The 24,683-nt window shown below is 54.8% G+C and overlaps 1 protein-coding gene across 1 annotated transcript in view; it reads right to left on the bottom strand.

Annotated features, from left to right (window-relative positions):
* KCNK5 (potassium two pore domain channel subfamily K member 5) overlaps positions 1 to 23,605 on the bottom strand; it is a 39,068-nt gene extending 15,463 nt beyond the window's left edge. Inside the window, exon 1 of the mRNA XM_052649672.1 lies at positions 23,420 to 23,605. Within this exon, the coding sequence (XP_052505632.1) occupies positions 23,420 to 23,605 (186 nt within the window). The remainder of the gene's footprint in view (positions 1 to 23,419) is intronic.
* Between the last annotated feature and the right edge of the window lie 1,078 nt (positions 23,606 to 24,683).

Below are 24,683 nucleotides of genomic sequence, written 5' to 3'. Positions count from 1 at the left end.
CCCGGGCCATCTCTCAGCAGCTTGCAGAGCTCAGAGGCACTGCGAGGTCTCACGCTCGTGGGGAAAGCCCAGGCCAGAGGTAAGCGCATTTTCAGCAGAAACCTCTGGGTTTCCGACTTTCTCAGGCCCGGGAGCCCGTCTGCTCTCAGGAGGGACAATGAAAACAAGGCAGGTGACCCTGCCCCCATTGTTCTCAGGCTGGGTCGGTAACACGCCTCCTCCTCCCCTGGGGCAGCTGGGCGCCTCTCCATGAGAGCGGAGGCCAGGGCAGAGCCCTGCAGGGATCGGCTGCCCCATGGAGGGCTGTGGGTTTGGCTAAAGCAAACAGACTAGGGCTGGAGGGGCTGGAGCTCAGGATGGGATGTCAGCAAGTGTTCTCAGGCACCTGGAGGGCCGAGCTGATGAGTGACACTGGAAATCCCGGTATGAGCGGACACAGGGGACCTCCAGGGCCAGTCCTGGTCCCACAGCCGTGCTGCCCGAGAGCGACCCTGGGGAGTAGGAAAGAACCCCCTCCCACCCAAACAGAGACACCAGTTGACCCCAGGGCCATGTTCTCGGACTCCATTCCCTGCTTCATTTTCTGAAGGACTCGGGGCAGGTGGCATGTCCAGTGAGGCTTAAGAGACAAGAAGAACACCCTTCACCCACCTGCAGCTTCCTGATCCCCAAATCACAACCACTGTCGTGCTCCAGGGTGGCTGTGACCTGGCTCATGGCTTTATGCTGGCATCTCTGCCCTGTTTGGGATGCTTGGCCTGGATTCATGACCAGGCCCCTTCCCTGCCCCCAGAATCCACATCCTAGGGGTGTGGATATCTTTCTACTTTGATGGTTACCAAGAGCCATCTCCCAACTTCTGGGCCAACAACTCAAAGGCAGGAAATTAGTCAGCCAGGACCCCTCCAACAGGCCCTCCTTCCCCACAGGGGTGTGGGTCACCAGGGAGTGAGAGGTCCCTGCAGGGGATTTGGCTCCTGGCTTGTCCTTTGCAGGCAAGCTGACAAATCTTTCTGGGCTCCATTCAACTCCTCTGTAACAAGGCTCTGGAGGCAGAGCCAGCATCTCCCTCCTTCTGGCCAAAACCCCATTCATCAGGTATCTTTCCTACCAACAACTCCTCTGGCCCTAATTTCATTCGAGACTCAAGACCCTGTAGGCTAGGCAAGCAACATGGATATTGTATTTCCATTTTGTAGCTGAGGAAACTGATCAGAGAGGGCTAGTGACACAGAAGAGGTCACACAGCAAGCTCATGACAAAGAACAGAGCAGAACCAGCCCAAAGCCCCCTGACTCTCAGTTGAGGGCCCTTTCCACCAAACAAGTAGACTATCCATCTCGCCCCCACCTGGGGTCAGGCTCAGAAATGCCAACCAAAGTGGAGCAAGGAAGGTGAGTGATAGGAGAGGGGCAGACCCGGGTGATGGAGAGCTAGAAAAGGGTGTGCAGTTTAATCCTGCAATTCTATCAGATGCGTGTTTGCTTATGTCCCCCCCCCCCACCTCCCCAGAGACGCCTTTGGTTTACCCCAGCCTGGCAGCGGGATGGAAGCAGTAAGCAGGGGAAGTCACCAGCCCCTTGAGGTTTCCAAAAACAGCGCTCAAGCAGGCCACAAAGGAGGTCACAGGAACTGCTGATCCGCCGTCTCCCGGTCCTGGGCTGACGACCTGACGGAGATCGGGCTCATCAGCAGCCCCTCCCTGTGCCAGCCTGCCTCCCCCATCTTCACGGCAGCCTGGACAACGCACCCTGGGACAGCTAACCCACTGGGAAACCACACCCTCAAGTTGGGACCCTCTGTAGGCAGACCCGGGGCAGAAGAGCTAAGACTGGGCTTTGGCACAGACACACACGGCTTCAACCCCCAGCTCCATGGCCCATCAGCGGGCCACCCTGGGGCATGTCCTCTCGCCGATCTGAGCTTCCCCTTCTGCCTCTGGAAAGGAGGGGCACCAAGACTCTCTTGGGTTGCGATGCAGATTACATGAAATGCTGTGTAGTGTGGTGCTGGACATACAGGGTGTGTGCTGGGCAGAAAAGTAAACTGGGAAGAATGGGGGGCGGTGGTGAGGTCCTCTCCATTCTTGGGGTTTGTGCCCAGGGCACAGGGCCTCCAGAGCTGTAGACGCAGAGCTGGGCAGGGGTCACCTGGAACACCCTCCTTCCTGGCGACCACTACCTGGAAGATCAGAGCTTGGGACAGTACTTATCTCCCCATGCCCCAGGATGTTCTATTAGGATCTGCTGTCTGGTTGGTAGACCATGAGCTCTGAAGGCTTTCAGAGAAAGAGGTTTCGCTCATTTTCATTCCCAGAACCTGGCACTGGCAGGTACTCAGTATTGGCCAAACGAGGGACTCAGTCTCCGAGACGTACGCCTTCCAGGGCACAGAGGTGGGTGCTGATGCTATATGTTACACAGGTTCCGGCTGGATGAGGTGGGCACTCCTTGCAGAGGTGGCCGGCCCAGGCCGATGGCTTTGTGTTTCTCTGCCCAGTGTGCCTGTCACCCCACCCTACCCCACCTGTCTGCAAGTCCAGAGCCCCCAGAGGTCCCAGCCCTGGTGACTCAGCTGCACGGCAGACTTTGGAACCATCAGGATTCTGGAGGGAAGAGGCTGGCGGGTGATGAAGGGTGGGGGCCTGGAGGCAGGGGAGGGGGTAAAAAATGAAGCTCTGTTTCTCCTGGGATCCTGAGGACAAGGCTCCCCCGCAACTGACACCCCAGGATCCCCCTCTCCAGGAGATGAAAGCTGCCCACCAACCCCACATTCATGCCACCCGGGAATGCCCGTGCCCTTGGGAGAAGGATGTGGCTGACACCCTCACCTCCGGCCCTCAGAGGACCACATCCCAGGTCCCCGGCAAATTGCCCCCACCCAGGGGCCACGCGAGTGGCCTCTCCATCTGCCTCCCCTCCTTTCCTGCTCCGTTTGCTGTGGCTGCAGCTCCGGGTAATAAGTAACTGCCCATCCTTGAAGTTTAGGGTTCTGACGATAAGGGATTATTAAGTCTACCCATTTATCATCATTTGTTTAAGACGACCAGGTGGTTAAACTGTAAACCTCTTCACTAATGAAAACAAGAAAAAGCCAGAAAGATACTAGGCGGTGGTATCAGCCCTGCACGAGGAGTGGCAGCAGAGCCTCTCCATACCCATGAGGTCACCCTCCACGTCAGTTTATTACAAACCACCCCTGTCCGACCCAGCCTGGCCCTGCTGCCTCCATGCATGACCCGACCTGACCCTCTTCCCTCTCCACAAAGCCCCCTGCAGGAGCCCCGAGAGCCAGCCACCTGCCACAAAACCCTTCCTTATTGTCTGCCTCCAACTTAAATCCCCCCACCGGCTGCAGTCCAAGCCCATTTCCTTTGGTTCAGTCTCCAGCTGGAGACGGACAACAGCTGGTCTCCATCGTCTCTGGAATAAATTGCACAAGGAACCACCAGCGCGCTGGCACAGGCGTTTTGGGGTGAGTGGTACTCTTTGCAGGGTTGGGGCGCCTTCTGCCTCGATGGCTCTCACCGCCAGAAGACACCATGAGAGACCAGGGCCAAGACCACGCTGCTGACAACTGTGAGCATCCCGGGGCCGGATGCAAGGGGGGCTGGGTGCCCCGAGGTACAGATTCCTCAAGCCCCCGGCCGGGCGGCTGGACACAGACAGGCACAACACCAGGTGAATCAGGGCTCCAGCCACCAAGGCCCCTATCTGGAGATCACAGGGATGAGAAATGAAAGAGATCCCCAAATAGGGGGAAAGGAACAGAGCCTGATAGACACAACCCGTGCCCCCAAGCCCGGCCACTCCACCACCCTTGCGTTTCCTGCCCAGCATAAAGCACAAAGGCACAGCTACTGCCTCTGCTTTTTCCACCCTGGGAGGACAGAACGCCACCCGCCTTCCGCGGCATGACCAGGGCAATGCAACACAGAGCTGTTTTGTATGAAGGTGTGGAAAAGTACAGCCAACCTTCTTCACACCTCTGAGCTAGAGGGGTTGCGGTGGGGGTTAGGAAAACCTCCCATCCTCTGACCTGGGGCTCAGGACCAGGGACAGGCGAGGCCACAGGAAATGGAAACTCCCCCAGTGATGCAGCGGGAGAACCCAGACTCTGAGACAGCCCCATGGTGAGACGCTGGGAGGCAGGAAGGACCAAGACCAGGCCACACGTTCTCTCATTCTCCTTCATCAGGGCGTTGATTTTAAGCAAGGGCCTTTTCCAAGCCTGCTTAACCCCCCCTAACACCTACCCAGGCTCTGGCAGCCCTTAACCTTCCTAGGGTCATGCAGGAACTTTTGACACCCAGACCTGCACAATATCAGATGTTTCCCAGCCCTCCTCGTCATGGCTTCAGTTTCTTGACTGACCCAATGGAAGACAGTGCTGCCCCCTCTCGCCTCCCCCCATCAATTCACAGGGTTATGGGTCGAAAGGCTCAATAGACAAGAACGTGGTGAGCATGAAGCAGGTGCACCAATAAAGCTGAAGATGCCCCGACTTGGAACTCCTAGTTTCTAAATACCTGCTGCTGTTGGCGGTAAGGCTTTCTCCCAGCCTCCCGGTGCATTGCGTGTGGCCAGGGGAGGCTCAAAGACAGGAAAGCAAATGCCAGCAGATTTCCAAGTCACGCAAGGGTCAGCGGGGGAGCAAGACCTCCTCCTCAAGTGGCTACATCCTGCCCCCCTGCAGAACCGAGTTTCTCATGAAATACTTTGAGTGGCAGCTGGCATGGAGACTTCTCACGTCCATCCAGGGAGGTCCATTTACCCCCAGGTCTGCTGAAGATGGCAGTCTTATCTGGGCCGCTAGGGTCTAAACTAGAGACCTAGCAGTGGGCTTCCAGGACACGGCCTGCCCTCTGCCCCATGGGTCACCTCCCAGAAACAGCAGGGTGACGTGAGGACCAGATGGAATGGGGCTCCTTTCACCCTTCCTCCCACTCAGAGGCCCTGAGCTGTTCCCCTTTCTGGAGTTGTTCCTGCCCCTACGTTGTGGTTCAGTCACTAAGCCGCATCCGACCCTCCTTGACCTTACAGACTACAGCACGCCAGGCTTCCCTGTCCGTCACACACGCCCAGTACGCACGCCACGGCTGACCAGACACCAGCCCCCAAAGCCCGTACAGAACCAATCACCCAACCTAAGCTAACCCAAGGAAAGATGCAACCAGAGTCCCAGGCAATCTTTCCTCACACGACGCAGCTCAGGTCGATTGACTCCTTAAGTATTGCTGCTGCTGCTGCTAAGTCACTTCAGTCGTGTCCGACTCTGTGCGACCCCACAGACGGCAGCCCACCAGGCTCCCCCGTCCCTGGGATTCTCCAGGCAAGAACACTGGAGTGGGCTGCCATTTCCTTCTCCAATGCATGAAAGTGAAAAGTGAAAGTGAAGTCGCTCAGTCGTGTCCGACTCTTAGCGACCCCATGGACTGCAGCCTACCAGGCTCCTCCGTCCATGGGATCTTCCAGGCAACAGTACTGGAGTGGAGTGCCATTGCCTTAAGTACTAGCTGAGCACAAAAGAAGACATGAACAAGACACAGGCCCTTCCCAGTCGGACCTTGCATCTAAGGACAGACAGTCAGATGGGAGGCGTTACACGACATGGGAAGACGGCAGGAGGAAGCAGCAGGCAAGCCAAGGCGAGGCCAGGACAGTCCCTGCCAAACACACACTCCCCTGAGTCTGGAGGGACAGAGCGGGCAGGACAGTCAACAGACCCTGGCAAACCAGTCTGGGGGATGCTCACCTCTGAGAAGCTTGCAAGTGTCCTGCTGCGGGGGACGGGGCAACCCGCTCCATCTATGGGTTCTCAGCACATCACCCTCCCCACTCCAAGGCTGCCGGCCAGCTCTGCCCTCACCCACCCCAGAGCAGGACAGAATCTACAAAACACCAAGAGAAGCCCAAGTACCCTTAGGAACCTCAGCAGATTCCACTAGCAGACTCTCCGTGCTGAAGGAACCCTGTGGCTACTGAGCCCTAGGACTGTGGGCAGTGTGATGGAGGAACTAAGTTCAAATTTTATTAATTTCAATTTTTTTTTTAATTCTGGGGCCATGCTGTGCGGCATGTGGAATCTTAGCTCCCTGACCAGGGATCAAACCCACACCCCGTACTGCATTGGAAGCACAGAGTCTTAGCTGCCAGGGAAGTCCCTAAATTTCATTAATTTTAATTAAAAACTAAACAGGTACAATAGTTAGTAACATCATGTTAAAACCGATTCGTGGCCTGTGAGTGCTAATTACCATACTGATGCAGTCAGACACAACACATCTACTTAGGCAGGGAGGGCCTGCTTTCCCCCGGACCCCCAGGGCTCACCCAAGCCTTGGGTCACAGTCTGTAGCGTACGCTTGACTCTGAATGACATGCGTGGTCGTGGGTTGTCCCAATTCTTTCCTTTGCCTGCAGTATATTTTTTTTTGGTTTGGGGGCGGGGGCGGCGGTCCATCCCTAAAGGCAACGAGGCAAAGTCTTCCTGGGCCCCAGTGGGAATTGTAAGAGCTGAATACACACTGAGGCCTTGGTCTCTGCAGCACCCCTTTCCTTGTAGGAGACACTGACCCCAACACAGGGGACAGCCCGTGAGACTCCCCCAGCTCTGCAAGGCTTCTCCCAGGGAACCATACTCTCTTCTTGGTGACTACCAGATTGTGTTCAATCTCAGACTTCTTGGTTTGCACACTGAAAGCCCGCCTGGTTTCTCCAGTCTTTGAGACCCTTCTCTTCAAAGTGTTCAACAGCCCTGCTGCCCAGGAAGTCAGCCCTCTGGCAGCTCAACTGAAAAACAATCACACATTGTTTAGCAATTTCAGAGGTGATACTAGTTTTCAGAGTGTGCGCCGCTGTTAAACCCGTGTTTATTTGTGCTTTGTGTACCTCATGCATTAAAAATAGCCAGGGTAGAAGTGGCTGATGCTATGTGCGTGCATCTTACCCTTTCAGAAAATTCAATTTCTCACAGTACAATTGCCATACAACAGCATTTCAGAAAATTAGGGAGGCAGAGACAGAAAAGGCATCAATAACCCTGCTTCCAATTCAGCGCCGCTGGCCTTCTGTTTTCACATTGAGTTTCAGTGATTCAACCCAAACTCGGCACCAACTCAGAAAACGGGTCTGGGCTGCCCTCACCCCCGTCTCGTTTCTGTCTCACTTCCAGTCTGGCTCATAGCTCAGCCCCACTGAGAACACCAAACTGAAGCCCTGGAAAACCGCCCCGTATTCCAGGGCCCCAGCAGGTCTCCCACTCCCCAGGTCAAAGCCCACCGGGTCGCTCAATAAGCAGGGATCCAACTATAAGCAGAGCAGTGGGGTGGGGCAGGGAAGCGTGGCGGGGTGCTGGGGGGGTGGGGAGTGGAGAGTGTGTGCACAGATGGAAACCAGCTTCGGGAAGGGAAAATTTTCAGACTTGTACACAATGACTCCAACACAGAGCAAGTAGGAGAGACAGGGGATCAAGCAGCTCTAGGCTCTGGGGCATTCCAGAAAGAGCGGGCGTGCCCGTTCACGGAAACCTGTGACCTCTGAACCCCTGGCTTGGTGGAGGCGGGCACTGTCTAGAGTAGGACTCAAAAGTGCCCACCACTGCCCCCCAATGACTTGGAAGTTGCCCTGGCGTGGGCTTGGGGAGCCAGCTCTGGGTCCAGACATGCACACCTGGGGTGCGGAGGGGGCAGGGCGTTGGGGAGGGGGACTGACGCACTTCTCCAGGCAACCTATGGACCTATCCCAACAGAGGACAGTGTCCCCTGCTCAGGTGCATTGTGCACAGCAGCAGGGTGGGGTGGGGGTGGGGGGCTGTCCCAGAGTTCTTGCGGGGTCAGGGTAGAATCTGGCCAGGCACGGCCCCCACTGGAAGGACAGGAGTTTTCCAGATTGGAGGTGGGCTCTGATGGTCCTACCTTTGGGCTGTGGGGACTGGGGGCCAGAGGTCAAAGGAGAGGTAGATACGGCATCGTGGCTCGGATGTCCATTAATCATTACCCTCTCACATAGCGAGAGATCTCAGATCCAGTGGGGCACAGTTAAGGGCCTGATGGGAGGAGGGAAGGGGTGCAGACAAGGCACAACCCCAGAGCGATGTGCTCTCATGTGGGGGCAAGGAGGTGCTCAGAAAATGAGGGGGCTCATAGACGGCAACCCTCAAGGTCAGGGGAGCCCTCCCTGGCATCTCCCCCCAACCCCCACCTATAGCAACATTTCTACCTTGGAGCATATGAAAGGCCCCTACAGCCTGCTGTACCTGCATAATCCTTCATATACATCGCAGGGCCTTAGGTAGGTAGGTAGGTAAGTCACGTACAGCTCTTGTGACCTCATGCACTGTAGCCCACCAGACTCCTCTGTCCATGGGATTCTCCAGGCAAGAATACTGGAGTGGGTTGCCATTTCCTTCTCCAGGGGATCTTCCCGACCCAGGGATCGAACCTGGGTCTACCGCATTGCAAGCAGATTCTACCTCAAAGGCAAGGCTAATGTCTAAATAAGGCTCATAATTCCCACAAACCTTGAACCAGCAATGGGCAAAGTGCTGGCGCTCAGTGAGACTCTAATCGGCCTTAGTGAAGAAGTCCTTGGCTCAGAGAGAGGAGGGGACCTGCCTAGTCACACAGCAAGTCCGCTCAGCCAGGCCCAGGACCCGGCTCTGTCTTCGCACGTCCCCGGGGGCTGGGGGAGGTAGGGTGTTGAAAAGCTGATAACCAGGACACCCTCCCTTTTCCTGCTCCCCGGGGGGTGCTGACAAGACATTACTGCACCAGTGAGCTCAGCCCACTCAGCACTCTCCCTCGGCCAGAGGCAGCCCTTCCACCCACTGCTCCAAAGGGGGCGGGATGCTGCGGGGTGGGGGGGTGGGGGGCGGCGCGGTGCAGGGCACACATCCAAAGCTAACACTGTCAGGATGCATTCCTCGACCCGGGAGGCAGGCGAGAGAGTTTTATTTGAACAGGAGCTATGGGGAGGGCATGTGGCTGCCGTTCTTTCTCCTCCGGAGAGTCTGAACAGGTGCCGTCCTGCACCCAGAGGCATGGGGGGAACAAGAACCTTGAATGAGACACAAGGGGCACCCAAGCCAAAACCAACACTCACGTCCATGAAGGGCTCACCCACCCCGGGGGTCCTCTGCTCACCGCAAAATAGCCAGCCTGACCCCAGTCGTGCAGGCAGATCTGAGCGGGTGATGGGAAAGGCAAGGCAAGAGCTGTCCCCTCCCCAAGGGGAGACCACAGTCCCACGAGGGGTTAGCCCTGGGGAAGCCAAGTGGGGCACAAGTCACAGGTGTGGCTGTAGCTGCTGGGGAGATTCAGACAGGAACCCCATCGCCAAGAGGCAAGCTGTACTTCCCTCTTCCAGGTCTTTGATTTTTTTTCTTGAGAGCTTGGACTCTGGGTGCCCTGACCCACAAATCCTGCAGTGAAGGGTCAGGGCCTGACAGGTCCATATGGTTGCCAGGGGAGCGGGCTGGGAGCAGGGATGGAGCTGACGGCACCTGCCCTGAACTGTGGCACTGACTTACCTAACCCAGGTTTCTCCTGCTTTCAAACCTTTCACACTGCAAATGGTGAACAAACCTAAACCAGGTCAGGAAACAGCGATGTCAGGACCCACAAAGGCTGAAGAGAGCGGTGCCCAGCAAAGGGCCAGTGAGCAAGCCCGGTGTGCTTTGGGGTGGAGGGGGCAGGGAGGGGGTGGCTAGAGCCAACAGGATCCAAGGAGAAAGCCAGTCTCTAGGAGGGGCTGGTGGCCCAGCACAGCTGGTAAAAGAGGCCCTGATTTAGGACATCACAGAGTCTAAACGGGGCAACTCTGCGGAGCTCTGAACCCAGAGGCTTGGGTTCAGGCCGACTAACTAGCTTTTGCGTGACCTGGAATGACTTATTTAATCCTCTGCCTCAGTTGTCTTATCTGCACATGAATTTGCACAGCGCCTATGGTCCCCCTGTAGGGAGTCCCTGCGGTGTGGGACGGCTCCCACTTGCTCTTCCTTCACCAGGTGCCAGCTGCGGTTCCTGCTGTCGAGTGATGGCTGGAACGCCTCTCTCTGCCACCACCTGCAAGGTGACTTATGTTATCAGCGGACACAGACCTGAGTTCCTGGTAAAGGTTGAGAAGTGCTGTGAGCGTGCAGGGTTTTAGACAGCCTCCTCACCCTAGGGGCATGGCCTCCAGTCTGCAGCAGGGATCAAGGATAGGGATCCAGACAGAGGCAAGACCCCACAGGGAGCAGAGTCTAGATCTTTTGGGGCCGCTGCAAGGACCCTGGCTCTTGGCAAGGATCAGACTCAGAGCCTAGGTCTCTGCAGCAGCCCATGTGCTCTGGACTCTGCTCCCCCCGTGTGGTCTAAGTCTGCGGGGGAAACCATGACAGGTTTTCTGAGTCGGTGGTCCTGATGCAACTCTATCAGAATCCCTGACTGCTGCAGCAGTGACCACCTCCCACTTCCCGAGGCCACTGCCTCCAAGAAGCCTTCCCTAACTGCCCCACTTAGCAACACCTACTCCTTTATTCTACCTGCCCCGCCCTGGAGAGCACAGTAACCTTGGAAAAGTTACATAACCTCCCAAGGCCTTGCTTCCAGGACTGTAAAGGGAGGCTAGTTAGATAACCATTAAGCTCCCTACAGCTTCACATTTTATGACTTGCTGCCAGGAGGAGCACACAGGGCTGACCCTCCTCCTCCCTCCTCCCCGCCAGCCTCCAAGAAACCAGCCAACAACACCTCCTTAGGCTCAAACCCTTGGGGAGCAGGGTCCTGTGAAGGACCAGCGAGGCATCAGGTCATTTCTGCCCCAGGCTCTGGATGGCCCCCCAAACCCTGTGCGGTGAGGGGGTTGACCACAATTTCAACCTCTGCTTCTTATTCCAGAAAAACTCACTAGTGGGTAGGGAAACTGGCGCTCCAGGAAAGGGTGTGCTGGGGTGGGGCAGGTTAGGAAATCAGGCCAGGTTAGTGTAAGTGAAATAAAGGCTCTGCAACCCAACACATATGAAGATTTTTGATTTAAAGGCTGTTCAGGGCTTTGATTTAAAGGCTGGTGGTCCAGTGGTTAAGAATGTGCCTTGCAATGCAGGGGACACAGGTTCGATCCCTGGTCAGGGAAGATCCCACATGCTGTGGAGCGATTAAGCCTGTGTACCACACCTACTGAGCCCACACGCTGCAAGTACTGAAGCCGGTGAGCCTGGAACCTGAGCTGCACAACGAGAAGCCACTGCAATGAGAAAACCGGGCACCACAATGAAGAGGAGACCCCACTCATCACAACTACAGAAAGCCTGCATGCGGCAAGGAAAACCACCACAGCCAGAATAAATAAATGAATGAACGCTTCTCACCAGGCCTCAGTTTTCCCATCAAGCAAAGGGGATGACATTTCCCAGTCAGACCTCAGAGAGGTCACAGGAAGGCACCTCAGAGGAGTGGCTGTGCAGAAGCCCGTAGTAAGGCCAAGGGTGGGAACCCAGCGGGGCCAGGGGATGCAAACCCCAGAGGTCACCCAGGTGCTGCAGGCAACACTGGGCAACAGTCCTGCTCCATCCCCTGGGGCCGACATCCCAGTCAGCTCAGCCCTGAGGGGTGGGCCGCGGGGTAGAGAAGGCCCAGGGCAGGCTGCAGTCATGCCTTCCTCCTTCTTCCCTGCTTCTCCCCCCGCCCCGCTGCACGTCCACGTGCCCAGTGGTTTCCATGGCACGGGGTCTGGGGACACTCCCCGACGGACGGGAGGACCTGCTCATCCTCTTTGCAGCAGGTTTCCACCAGGCCTGCACACACACTGGGTAAACATCCGCACGGAGGAAGGAATGGGTCTCCGCTTTGTCTCAAGTTCCTTGAAAGCAGAAATCACCTCCCATGGGGAGGGCAGGCCTGCTAGGGCTGCTAGGCCTGCTAGGCCTGCTCACTACGATGGGTCTTGCTAAGCCCAGGGGAAAGGAGTAAGGGGACTCCTGCAGATAAACAGATCCAGAGAGGCAGAGCTGTTGGTCTTGTAAAGTCCCTCAAAGGGGAAAAGATGGGAGTGCACCTTCCACGTGTGTCCTTGGGTGGTCTCTGTGCCCAGCGAGATGGGAACCATCACTTTCTGATGAAGCCAGAGGCTCGGGGTCCAGCTTTCGAAGGCTGTGTGACTTGAAAGCCTATGCTTGACCACCAGGCAATGTGGCCCCACCTCATGCAGCTTTATTTTGATAAAGCCGCCTCCCTTCTGCTCGCTGGGGCCAGAGCCTGTCCTGGCTCGGTTTACCCAGGTAACCACCTTGACCTTGCAGGAGGCTTGTTGTTGTTCAATGGCTAAGTCGTATCCAACTCTTTGCGACCCCATGCACTTGAAGCACGCCAGAGTGCTGACCTTCACTATCTGCCAGAGTTTGCTCAAACACATGGCCATTGAGTTTGTAGGAGGTTGGGTCCCTTGCGACTAGACTTTCAACCCAAAGGCCCACACAGCTCTCTGCCTCCCAACCAGAGCCAGGTACATTGCCTGGGCACCCAGGGGTCCTACAAACAGATTCCAAGCAAGTCGCTTACCGGGCTAGAACCTGGGCAGGGAGGCTCCTGTTCCAGAGTGTGGGCCCTGCCCACATGGGGCTCCTGCGGTCTATGCTGGGTATGTGTGTATTAGTCACTCATCTATGTCCAACTCATTGTGACTTCATGGGGATCGAACCCGGGTCTCCCGCATTGCAGGCAGATTCCTTACTGTCTGAGCCACCAGGGAAGTATGTAGTCTAGCAGAGAAGTGTGCAGTCCAGCTAGGCCTAATATACGAGGCCTGCAATGGCAGCCCACTCCAGTGCTCTTGCCTGGAAAATCCCATGGACGGAGGAGCCTGGTAGGCTGCAGTCCATGGGGTCGTGAAGAGTCGGACACGACTGAACGACTTCCCTTTCACTTTTCACTTTCATGCATTGGAGAAGGAAATGGCAACCCACTCCAGTGTTCTTGCCTGGAGAATCCTAGGGACAGGGGAATCTGGTGGGCTTCCGTCTATGGGGTCGCACAGAGTCGGACACAACTGACGCAACTTAGCAGCAGCAAGCCTTCTTCAATGAATGGATGAACTTACTCCAAGAAAGTGGGACTTCCCTATCGCTCAGATAGTAAAGAATCTGCCTGAAAATTCAGGAGACCCAGGTTCGATCCCTGGATCAGTAAGATCCCCTGGAGAAGGAAAATGGCCACTCACTCCAGTATTCTTCTATGGAGAATCCCATGGACAGAGGAGCCCAGCAGGCTATACAGTCCATGGGGTCGCAAAGAGTTGGACACAACTAAGCGACTAACACACACAGAGTCCAGGGAAGTAGAGTCCAGAGAGGTGAAATCTGACCAGGGTCACACAGCACAAACCAGTACTGCAGCAGAATCAGAACTCAAGTTAGAACCAGCTATTCCCTTCACAGCGGTTCAGACTAGGGCTTCCCAGCCCCAGCTCTGGCCCCAAGCACTGGGCACACATGCAAAGGAAGGGGCTCCACTGAGTCCTCGGCAGCTGCTGTGGCCTACCAGCCCCCAGGCAACCCACAGGACCAGCCACTAGGCTACAGGAAGAGCCAGGCTGACCCTGCCCCCAGGTCTCCCCCACCCCGACACTTCTCACAGAGCTTGGGGGCAAGCCTCTGCCTAACAGGAGGGGCCAGCCAGGCAGCCTGATTACAGAGTGCCATGGGAAGTGACAACAGCCAGAAGGACACAACCCTGCCTAAATATTTCAGCAGGAAACCCAAATATTTAGAGAGAAGGGGAAAAACAGAATGCACACTTCAAAGCCAGTCAACGGGACCTGGCTATCAAGGACCCATGGAGAGGGGAGGTGGGTGGTGTCTGACCCCAAGGAGGGTACAACTTAGACCCCACATCCGGTGTGACCAACCCTCCAGGGATGTCACCCATGAGGTCATCTGGACCCAGGATCCTCCCAGGACTCGTCCCCTTTCTCCAGAGGAGGAGGCAGGGCTCTGCTGGAAGGCAAGAGGCGATACACCTTCCTTTTCTCCTGGGAGGTGGATGAGTCTGCAGGAAATGAAAAATGGTGGGTGACTCCACCAGGAGTTCTGGTGGGCTTTATCATCCGTGTCTCCATCTCCAGGTTGGGAGCTCAATACATGGCGGGGCCTGAAGTAGGCATTGGGAACAGCCCCTAGCCCAGCGATGGAGGTGCCAGAGTGAAACCGAGTACGGCCCTGTGGGGCTCCTAGGCTTGGACGCCTTTCTGTCCCCCATTTCTTGTAGGCAAGACTCCAGCCTCCGTGATCTTCCCCGAGTTCCAAAGGGCGGCTAATCAGGGAAGGAGCAGCCAAGAAACCACCTGAGGCAAGATTAAAGGGACCAGAGAAACTAATCAATATTAGGAGTTGACCACCCGAAACTCTGCACACTCTAATCCCAAAGAGACCCCACTTTGGACTCACTATTCTAAACCCTCATCAAGCTCTTTGATGAGAGACACCCATTTTTTCAAGAGACACCTATTTTTTTCAAGACAGAAGCCCAGTGTGTTTCCTTTTACCTGGCAAAACACAATAAAGCTATCCGTTTCTACTTCAGCCAATACTGTCTCTGGGATTTGATTCAGGACTGGTGTACAGAGAGGCCGAGCTTTGGGTAACAAGAGCAGCAGCTAACAGAGGAAATCACCAGTTGCTTGGGCCGGTCAAGTGTGTTTACATGGATTCTGCAGGAATGAGGGCAATGCTATACTGTAGTCCCATTTCACAGATTAGGAGACTGACTTGCTCAAAGTCACATGGCTAAGTATTCAGCCAATTACACAGAGAACTTCCCGATGCACCCTAGGGTTCTGCAGCCACCACACACATCCTGTACTTTCCCACCTCCGGGCCTTTGCTCCTTGTTTTTGTATGTTTCATAGTGTGGGCTCTGGGTTCAAAGCCACATTCTCCCACCTCCTAGCTGTACAGCCTCGGGCAAAAGAGTGAAGTTGGAGGAGCCACTCTGTTGCTCTTGCCCTAAGGTGGGGTTGCTAACCCTCCAGCAGAGGGTTGCCCCAGGACTATGAGATGATGCACACAAACCTTTCCCACTGCCAGTGGGAAGCAAGTGCTCAGCAACTGCTAGGTGGAATCACCCGCAGCCCGGGCCCCAATCCCTGCCCACTCCCATCACTTCCACCTCCTGACTCTACCTCCCTTCAGATCCAAGGCTCTGAAATCAGCAAGGCACGGTGACTTAGCCTCTAGCTAACCATGCCGCCCTAGGCAAATCCCCTGACCTCAGCAGAGCAATAACACCTAACCCACAGGACAGGTTCAATGAGATCAGGTAAGAACCAGGCTGGCACCTGGGAGGTATTTGGCAGAAAGTTCACAGGGGCTGCAGCCCACTCCACTCATAGCTTCGGCCCACCTCAATGCCCTCCCCCCTCCACTTTAAGTTCAAGAGCAGAAATTCACCTCTCAACAGTACACGCCTGGGACCTCTAGCTGCACCTATGAACACCACTCAGGTAGCAACCTCTTTACCTGTCTTTCTCTAGAGTAGGGGCTCCCTGAGGGCAGGTGCAACGTTTTGCTCAGAGGCAGACCCCTCCCCACCACAGGCCACAGGGCTCTACAGGCAGGCCTCAGGAAACAGGAACTGCCTCCTCCGAGGCCCCCTGACCCTCGTCCATCTCTCCAGCCTCACCATCTGCAACCCATCACTTGGCACCAGGACTATATTTCCCCTCATTTCAGCACCACAGCCCTGTTTCTCTCCCCAGCTAGACAGAGCTCCAGAGGGCTAAGCCCCCATCTAGTTTCTGAGGCTTCGAAGTGAGGTTTCTGTCACACCAAAGTGACAGCTGGCAGGCAGGGGTCCCCCTGTGATCCCCCAACTCTGCCCAGGTCTCTGAAGTTTGGGGTGTCAGATGAATTGCTCACAAAGAGGCGAGACACCTCAGGCAGCTATACAGAGCTGGAGCACCCCACCCCCTACGATTACCGAAAAAGGCAACTAAGGCGTCATGAATGGAGGGGACCCAGACCTGGACCAACAAGGAAGGAAGAGAGAGGTACCCTAACTGCAAGCTGGGTGTAAGGGAGTGTGGGTGGGCTCTTTTATGGGGCTGTGAGCTCTGTGGGCTTTGGTGGAAAAAACCACACTCCCTCACATCAGAAGAGAGGGAGGAGACATCTTTATCAGAACACCGAGGGGGTAAAAGGCTCAGCCCGCAGAAACGTTAGTTTAGAACAGAATGCTCCACTTCTTTTAAGTTACAAACAGCTGTTGAAGGAAGAGGAATCTTTCTGAAATGCTGTTGACTCCCTTACTGGAAAATTGCAAAAATTTGGTGAGTTCAAATTCTTTGGCTCAACCCAGACAGCCTGGTCATCTGACCCTCACCCCTCTGTCCTGTGGCTGCAGCCCAGAACCATCAGGCAGTTTCACACCTCCCCGAGGAGGGCTGCAATGAAAACGGACCCTCCATCCTGCCCTCTCTCTAGCTTTTTCACAAGGGTGGCGGAGGGACTTCCCTGGCCATCCAGTGGTTAAGACTTCAACTTCCAATGCAGGGAGAGCGAGTTCAATCCCTAGTTGGGGAGCTAAGACTCTGCAGGACTCCTAGCCGGAAAAAAAATAACAAGCATAAAACAGAAGCAATATTGGAACAAAGTCAATAAAGACGAATGGTCCACATCCCCCCTCCCCCCAAAAATCTTCAAATAAATAAATAAATACAAAGGTGGTTCACCCAGAAGTGGAATTGCTGGATCACGTGGCCTTCCCGGATCACGTGGCCTTCCCTGGTGGCTCAGACAGTAAAGAATTTGCCTGCAATGCAGGAAACCCAGGTTCGATCCCTGGGTCTGGAAATCCCCTGGAAGACGTTATGGCAACCCACTCCAGTATTTTTGCCTGGGGGAGCCTGGCAAGCTTCGGTCCACTGAGTTGCAAAGAAATAGATACTGCTGAGCCAGGAAAACACACACACCTGGCAGTCTATTTTTTGAGGAATCTCTACACTGTCTCCCATAGTGGCTGTACCATTTTAAACCAAAATACAAACACTATACAATTCCACTTGTAAGCTATCTAGAGTAGCCAAATTCACAGAAACAGAAAGTAAAATGGTAGTCACACAGCCCTGGGGAGAGGCGGGAGGTGGGGGGAAGGAGAGCTGTTTAACAGGTCTAGAGTTTCAGTTTTGCCGATGAAAACATTTTGGAGATCTGTTTCACAGTAACGTGAATACACGTAACACTACTCAACAGCACTCAGAAAAAAGGTACAAAGGGTATACTTTGGTATGTGCTTTTCACTATAATTAAAAGAAAAGAAAGTCAGTTGCCCTTTCTTCTGCTCTACGAAGATCTGACTCTGTGCCCTCTACACTGGGGTATGGAAGGGGCATCACGTAGAAGTGGCATTTAGGAGGTCGGTGGCAGCAGCTAACACTTAATGAGCCTTGCCGCGTGTCAAGCCCTGTTTCCAATAAGCAACCTGCGAAGGTGATATAATGCCATGCATGCAGGGGCCGCCAACAGACACACAGCTTGGGTGGTGACTCTTTCAGCAACAGTAAGGGGCCCACACCGAAGAGCCAAGTGGCATGTGGACAAAGACGCCTGCCGAGAGCAGCAGGCCCTCTTATCCGTGTCAACGCATCCTTGGGGAGAACAAGGAGGTCAGGGCTCCCCCATTTACTCCAGGGGTCCGGAGGGACTCTCAGCAAAAATCTCCAAGGGGATTCACCCCTATCTTCTCCACTCCTTCCAAGGAACATCTGGAGGTGTTCACATGTTATTTCATGCTCTCCTATGATCACCTGCCTCACTGGGCCTCTCTCTATCACCCCAGTGATAGAGGCCACTCCGTTCTCGTGGTACTACTCGGCTCTAGCGTCTCAATTTGTACAAACACTCTCTTCGAGGTTCCATCTCAGGAGCCTGGCTTCCCTGTTCCCCAAAGCCTTGTACTTCCCTGCCCCTGCTTCCCCCGCCCCCTCACCACACACATGGAGTTCAAAGGCTGAGGCCAATCTAACAGCAAACAACCAAGTTCAAGATGAAAGCTCTTGGCCTGAGGTCAGAGCTAGCCAAGTACAGCCTCCAAAACCGGAGGACTGTGTTTCTTTTAAACGCCAGACTATAAATAGGGCAAAACCCCAGGAAAACACTTAGAAGCCGCAGTCATCACCTCCCTTGTGTCCCCCTCCTACAGGACTCCCCCCACCCTCACAAGAACCTTTCAACACTTGCTAATCTCTGCCTTCAATAAGCCTCTATTACTATGCCATCTGTAGTCATCCTAAGGGCTCTAGTAAAACTCAAAACGATTCAATAAAAATTCACCTTAACTGTAAAAATTCTAACCAGAGTAGTTAACGAAAGCAGATTTATCAATCTGAGAACTTTTTGTTGTTGTTGTTTTGGCTGCCCTTGATGTTGAGCTCAACAAAAATAAGAAAACGAGAGCCTTTAGGAAGGAACCTCTTCTGTTTGCTCTCAAAAAAACCCAACCTCTCCACTTCCCACTTCTGCACTCCTAGACGGTGAGAGTTGTTTCGATTGAATGACCCAGAGGCTTCTGTGATCCTGGATAATCAAAAGATCGATTGTGCTCCCTTTACTTACAAAGGCAGTTAAGTGGACCAGTGCGCTTTACAATTTCCAACAAGGCTTGAAACAAAAGAGGCTTTCATGTTAACCCTAGGTTCCCCCCGCCCCCCACCACCAAATTCAAGTCATGTGCCCAGTCTGAGCATTTGGTCAGATGTAATTTTACATGATTCGTAGTTAAATTTTTTTAAACTTTTAGGAGGAGGATTGGTGTCAGAATCTCAATGTTGGAATCAGCCTTACTCTATGGACCAGAATATGTGTGGGGGAGTGTGAAGGGCCCAGAAGATGAAAGGAGAGCGACTGGGCAGACAGAAAACCTCGGAAGAGGACAAGGCAGGTAAGGAGGTCGGTGGGATCCAAGAGGCTTCCAGGAACAGGTCAGCTCTGTGAGCAGTCCAAGAAAACCTGGTTAGGGATGGGGCCCCAGCAGAAGGCAGGGCCTGGGGTGACCCCTGCACCCCCAGGAAACAAAGGATCCCCAAGAGCCACATTGTGAAGCCCGTGGTCTCCCTCCTGGCCCTCTGCTAGGATCCTCTTCCCACTCTTCTCCTGCTTTGCTGTGGGTGTTCAGTTATCCAGTCGTGTCTGACTCTCTGCGACCCCACGGACTGCAGCACGCCAGGCTTCCCTGTCCCTCACCATCTCCTGAAGTTTGCCCAAGTTTATGTTCATTGCATCGGTGATACCGTCCACTGATCTCATCCTGACGCCCTCTTCTCTGACACCCTCATAAATTCCCTGTTCCCACTCTTGGGAATTCCCAGGTGGCCCAGGGGTTAGGATTCTGTGCTTCCACTGCAGGGGGAACGGGTTCGATCCCTGGTTGGGGAACTAAGATCCTGCATGCCGTGGGGTGTGTTCAGTCACTCAGTTGGGTCCCAATCTTTGGGACCCCACAGGCTGCAGCCCACCAGGCTTCCCTGTCCATGGGATTTTCCAGGCAAGAATACCAGAGTGGGTTGCCATTTCCTACTCCAAGCTGTGGGGTAAGGCACTGTCAGAAAACAAACAATAAAAAAACACATATAATGATCAAGATCCCACTCTGGCTGGAGGGCATCTCCTCCTGAGTGGCCCACCCCCCCGCCCCCGCTAAAGTCAGGCTGGACCTGGGGGCCCTGGCTCACTGTCTTGTCAAGGTGGATTTTTCCGTCCTTCTCCCCAGCAGGCCAGTCTGAGCCTGGCTGTGTCTAATTCATTCTTGCATTCCCAGTGCTTTGCCCACTGCCGCACACGCAGCAGGCACTTAATAAACACTTGTTGGCTAATTCCCATATACTCTGCAATATACTTCAATTTCACTTCAGTTTGAAACCTGACCCTGTACTGTAAGAACCTGGGCAAATTACATCATCTTTTCAAGTCTTCATCTTGATTGAAAAGGGAAGACTAGATTAAGATCAGAGTGTAAGTAAAGTGCTTATTCAGAGTCCTGGCACACAGTCAGCCCTGGAAAACCTTCCTGTTTAGGATCGCTGCAGAGATGAAGGTTGAGAAAGGTTCATTCCTGCCCGGCATCCCAACCCTCTGGTTTTTCTGTGCTTCTCAAGGAGAAGTGGGGTGGGGTGGACGGCTGCTGTAAGGGAGGAGGTGCCGACTCAGCCAGGCACAACACAGGAGACGCCTGCGTGCCCATGCCTGTTCAAGGGGAAATAGAAAATAGAATTTCCCAGCCGACCAGAGTCCAGCAGAACCAATTTATTAAGCTCACCGACATACCAACAGCTTCACATGCCTAAGGGGGAGGGCAAGGGTGTATGGACAAGGAGCAGGCTCTGGTGGCAGATGTCCAGGTCTTAGCCAAGTCTGTGTGTGCCCTCCTGGTCATTCTCTTGAGCTTCAGCTTCCTTATCTGAACACTTAAGGGTGCTATAAAGAGTACCTGACTAAGGCAAGTAAAGGACCTAGCAGGTTGCCCTGGTCACTGTGTCCTCAGTTGTGCAGCGATGCAAGGCTCAGTGTTTTCAGTTACACCTGTACACACCCAATGCCTGATGCTTCCATCTATTCGACCCTCGCCAGACTCAAACCTTATTCAAAGCTCACTTTGCAGGTGAGGAAAGAGAGGCCAAGTCAAATGGTTTGATGGGTAAATGGCGAAGCCAGATGGCAAAACCAGCTTAGGGCCTCTCTCGTAAAATGCTGATTGCCGCCCACAACGCCCAACATGCCAGGTGCTCAGCCAATGCCAATTCCTCTTGTGGGAGCCTCTGCAATTTAGGAAGAGGCTGGGGGAACGGGTCACCCAGCAGCTGGAGGAGCAGGCTTGAGAGCAAGGGTTCAAGATGGTTCCGAAGGCTGGAAGGAGGGCAACCACGTGGCCTGGGGCCAGTGTGGCACAGAGCGTTTGAAAGTCAGCCTCCTCCACCTCAGTTCAACCACAGCATGCAGAGGGAGGAAGCAACTGACAACTCAGGGACTATTTCCAAAGATCTAAAGAAGGGTGCCTTAACTCCCTTTCTCTCTTTGAAAGAATACACAAAATTCCCACTCTAAGAAAAACCTCAAACCAGGTTGTACCACCCCCTCCCTTCCAACAGCCCTTGGGGCAGGGGGTTGGCCCCCACCCCAGGAATTCCTAACCAGGGACTCTTTTAGGATTACAAAGGTGATTATTCTGAACTTGATAAAAACACAGAACTCAGGTGGAAAATGCCAGAGCAGCTAGCTGGGTAAGAAGATTTTTGAATTTTCATTTTTCCTTAAACCAATTTCCTGAGACCTGAAGCAGGGCCCCAAGTCCCAGATCAGAGAGCAATGCCAGGCAGGTTTCTGTGGACGGAAAGCAATGCTGGGATAACGCTTCCACTGGTCCATTCTCATTTCTGGGGTTTTTCCTATGAAGGGAGGGGACTCGCCATATTCGATATGGCTTGAGAGGCTGGCCTGTCTATAAGTATGTCCCAATCAAACTAGCCTGAGGCCCAAATCTTTCTCCTAAAGTTACCTGCTGGATTTGGGAGAGGGGGATAGGGGGATGCTAATTGCTGGCGGGTTTAAAAGGACCTCAAAAAATGTCAGACTTCTTGCTTGCTCCAACACCTTAAGAAAGCTGTCTAACCTCCAAAGCTATAACCACCAGCTGCACCCGGGTGCCTCACCCGGACCACCACCCCCCCTTTCCCTACTCCTCGTGTTTTGAAGTTTATTTTCCCACATTCAGCCTTGAATTCTTTCCTTCCTTCCCCTGCAGTGGCGGAGGAGCCGCAGAGAGGGAAACACTTCGAGGGCAGCTCGATTCTTTATCGTCCCCGCCTGCCTTCCTCCCCCTCTAAACAAAGCCCTGGAGCAAAGTAAACAACAACTCTTCTCCAGAGGAATTGTTTCCTCAAGGGAAATTATAAAGTGACCCCCCCCCCTCCCCAACACGCACACACAGGGCAGACACCCATCCCAAGGAAGGCGCAGCCACCCAGATCTGCTTTAGAGGCGAGATCACCCAGCTCCCTCCTGAAGCCCATCCTCCCACCAAACTCATCTCCCAACAGCCCCCAGCCCCGGAAACTGCTCCTAGACAGGAGACTCTCCACTAAAATCCAACACCCAACCTTCTAACCAAAACCTTTCACTAGCTCCTAAGAGGACAAATCTATTTGACCAGCTGCCAGCAGGCACCTATAAGCTCACCAGGGGTATATAGGTGTCCATCGATTTGGGGACAAAAAGGGGAATCCACAGGCAAGACACTGTCATGCTTTCTAATGCTTTCAACCTTCCAACAGAGCAGAGCTGGAAAGACACATGAAGACGGGTTCGTTCCCATTTTACATACAGGGACACTGCCCCGGGGAAAAATGAGAGGCAACTATACAGCCATAGAGGATTGGAGAGGCAACGTAGATTAAACATCGTTCCTCATCAAAGTTCCCTTCTGACGTCTTTTACCCCAAGAGAAATGTCACACCTTGGACAGTATCTGCACTCCACCTCACCACCTAGAGCCTTCACCAGCTCTTACCCAGGTCTGGTGGGTCCACTGGAGGGAGGCCATTACGGTAGGCCAAGCAGGGTGAATGGCTGAAGCTAAGAACCTTCGAGAAACTGGGGTACAGGCCTTCGGTCCCCAAACAAGCTCCGCAGTTTATCCCAGTGAGATTAATGTCAACTATAGGACATACGAAATCTACCCCAACACGGAGGAGAAACTCTCCCTCCACCTCCCATTCTGCACAACCTCTCCTCCCTTCCCCCACCCTCGAAAAGGGACGCCCCGGGTGCTGTCCTTTTGTTCCACTGGTTACTTTCACAAAGTTGAACTCCAAGCCCTTCGGGGATGTCTCCACGAGATAAGCCTTCCCGGAAGCCTGCGCCAGTCTCCAGCGTTCCAGCCACCAGCCCGCATCCCGGAGGGGTCAGGCCCGACAGAGCCCCGACCGCCCCCTAATCCCGAGCCCTGCGAGGGACGAGGGAGCCTCGCGCCATTCCCCCGGGCTGGTGAAGAAAAGCCGAAAAAGAGCCGGCGGGGTGCCGGTCTGGCGCGGGAGCTGGGAGGTGGAGACGCCAGGGGGTGCCCCGAACTCTGGGAGCGTCTCCAAGGGAAGATAAACGCCCTTATCCGCCCCACAGCCTCCTCCAACCAGGGAGGTACCCGCGCACCCACACCGAGCCACCTCGGGCCCTGGTTCACCCGCGGGTCAAGCCTAAGTTCTCTCTCGGCACAAACTGGGTTCCAAAGAGTCTCCGCGCGTGCGTTGATTCCTGTGTCCATGGGTGAACGACGGATTCCAGTGGTCAGACTCACGGTGAGATATCCTCACCGATCATCCCCCAGGACCACCCACAGAGAGTGAGGGTCATCCAAAGTTGCGAGGGGCTCCCCTTCAGCACTCCTAAACCTCCAGCTCACCTGCAGGATCTTGTCCAGACCATCCTTGCCCAGGCACGGGAACTCCTTGAGCAGATGCACTTTCTGGGTATAATAGCTTGTCTTGGCCTCTTTCCAATACGGCTCCTCTAGCACCTCGAAGATCGCCGCCCCGATGGCCAGGTAGAAGATAATGGCCGAGGTAAGCAGAGGGCCCCGGTCAACCATGGCTCCCGAGAGGCCGCCTCCTGGAGAAAGCCTCCCCTAGCCCCAGAGACTCCCAGTCCCACCCGCTCTCCAGCCCCTGGAAACAGCTGTTTGAATTTGGAGCTCCGCATGCGCAGTGCTCTGTTCAACCCGGCGCAGCTCCACCAACAAAGTTGCGGCTCCAAGTTGGTCCACTGAGCGCGGGGGAGCTGTGCGGCCCCTTCTCACGCGCGCCAGGGGTGGGCGGACACAAAAGGGGCCGGGGGAGGGCCCCCGATCGCGGGAGGGAAAGGAGCTGAGAGAACCCGGGGCAGAGCTCCCGGAGCCACGTGCGCCACTCCGCGCGCCACAGCAGTGAGCACCGCGCCCGCCTCGGGGAGCCTCTTTTACCAGGGCCTGTAGCTCTCGGCCCTGGAGGAGGGGCCGCCGAGGGCCCGCCCCCGTGCAGGCCCCGCCCCGCGCAGGGCGGGCGGCGGGCGGCGGGCCCGAGAGTCACCGGTAGGTGCGCGCTGGAACCAGCGCCCGACCCCGTGCGCTCTTTTCCCCCAGCGCCAGGCCACAGCCGGGGTCCGCTGCGCGCCCCGTATGCCCACAGCGGTGGTGGTCTCATGGCCTCACGTTTCTTACTAGTGCCGGTGTATGAACTAAAATGAGTGTGTGCCAAATGACTGGGGTCAGGAAGTTATCACTATTGCTATTTTCCTTATAAGCCAATTTTCATTTGCGCGTGTTTCTGCCGACACCAGCTGATGCCGTCTCTGTCTCACACACCTTCCTGTAAGACAGGGGAAAGGCCATTAGAGAGGGACTGGGGAGGCTGTAGAGAGTCGGAGGCTATCAGGAACTAAACCGGTCAACGAGGCGTGCATGACTCCTCCCTCTCATTTCAGTCTCACCTGCCCTGGTGAGAGCGCCCCCCCAACCCACCCCCAGCCCTCCGTACCGAGGAAAGAGCAACCCTGTGCATACCCCTCCCCACGAACACGCTATGACTCTACAGGGAACACTTGACCTGTTTCATACTCCCAAACATATTTAAAATGCAACACCCCCTCCCACATACACACAGACACATAAACACGCACACTCCTTATCCTCC

Source organism: Budorcas taxicolor, chromosome 11, assembly GCF_023091745.1.
Source record: "Budorcas taxicolor isolate Tak-1 chromosome 11, Takin1.1, whole genome shotgun sequence".
NCBI lineage: Eukaryota > Metazoa > Chordata > Mammalia > Artiodactyla > Bovidae > Budorcas > Budorcas taxicolor.
The sequence above is the reverse complement of the archived record's forward strand: the minus strand, read 5'-3'. Positions and strand labels throughout refer to the sequence as shown.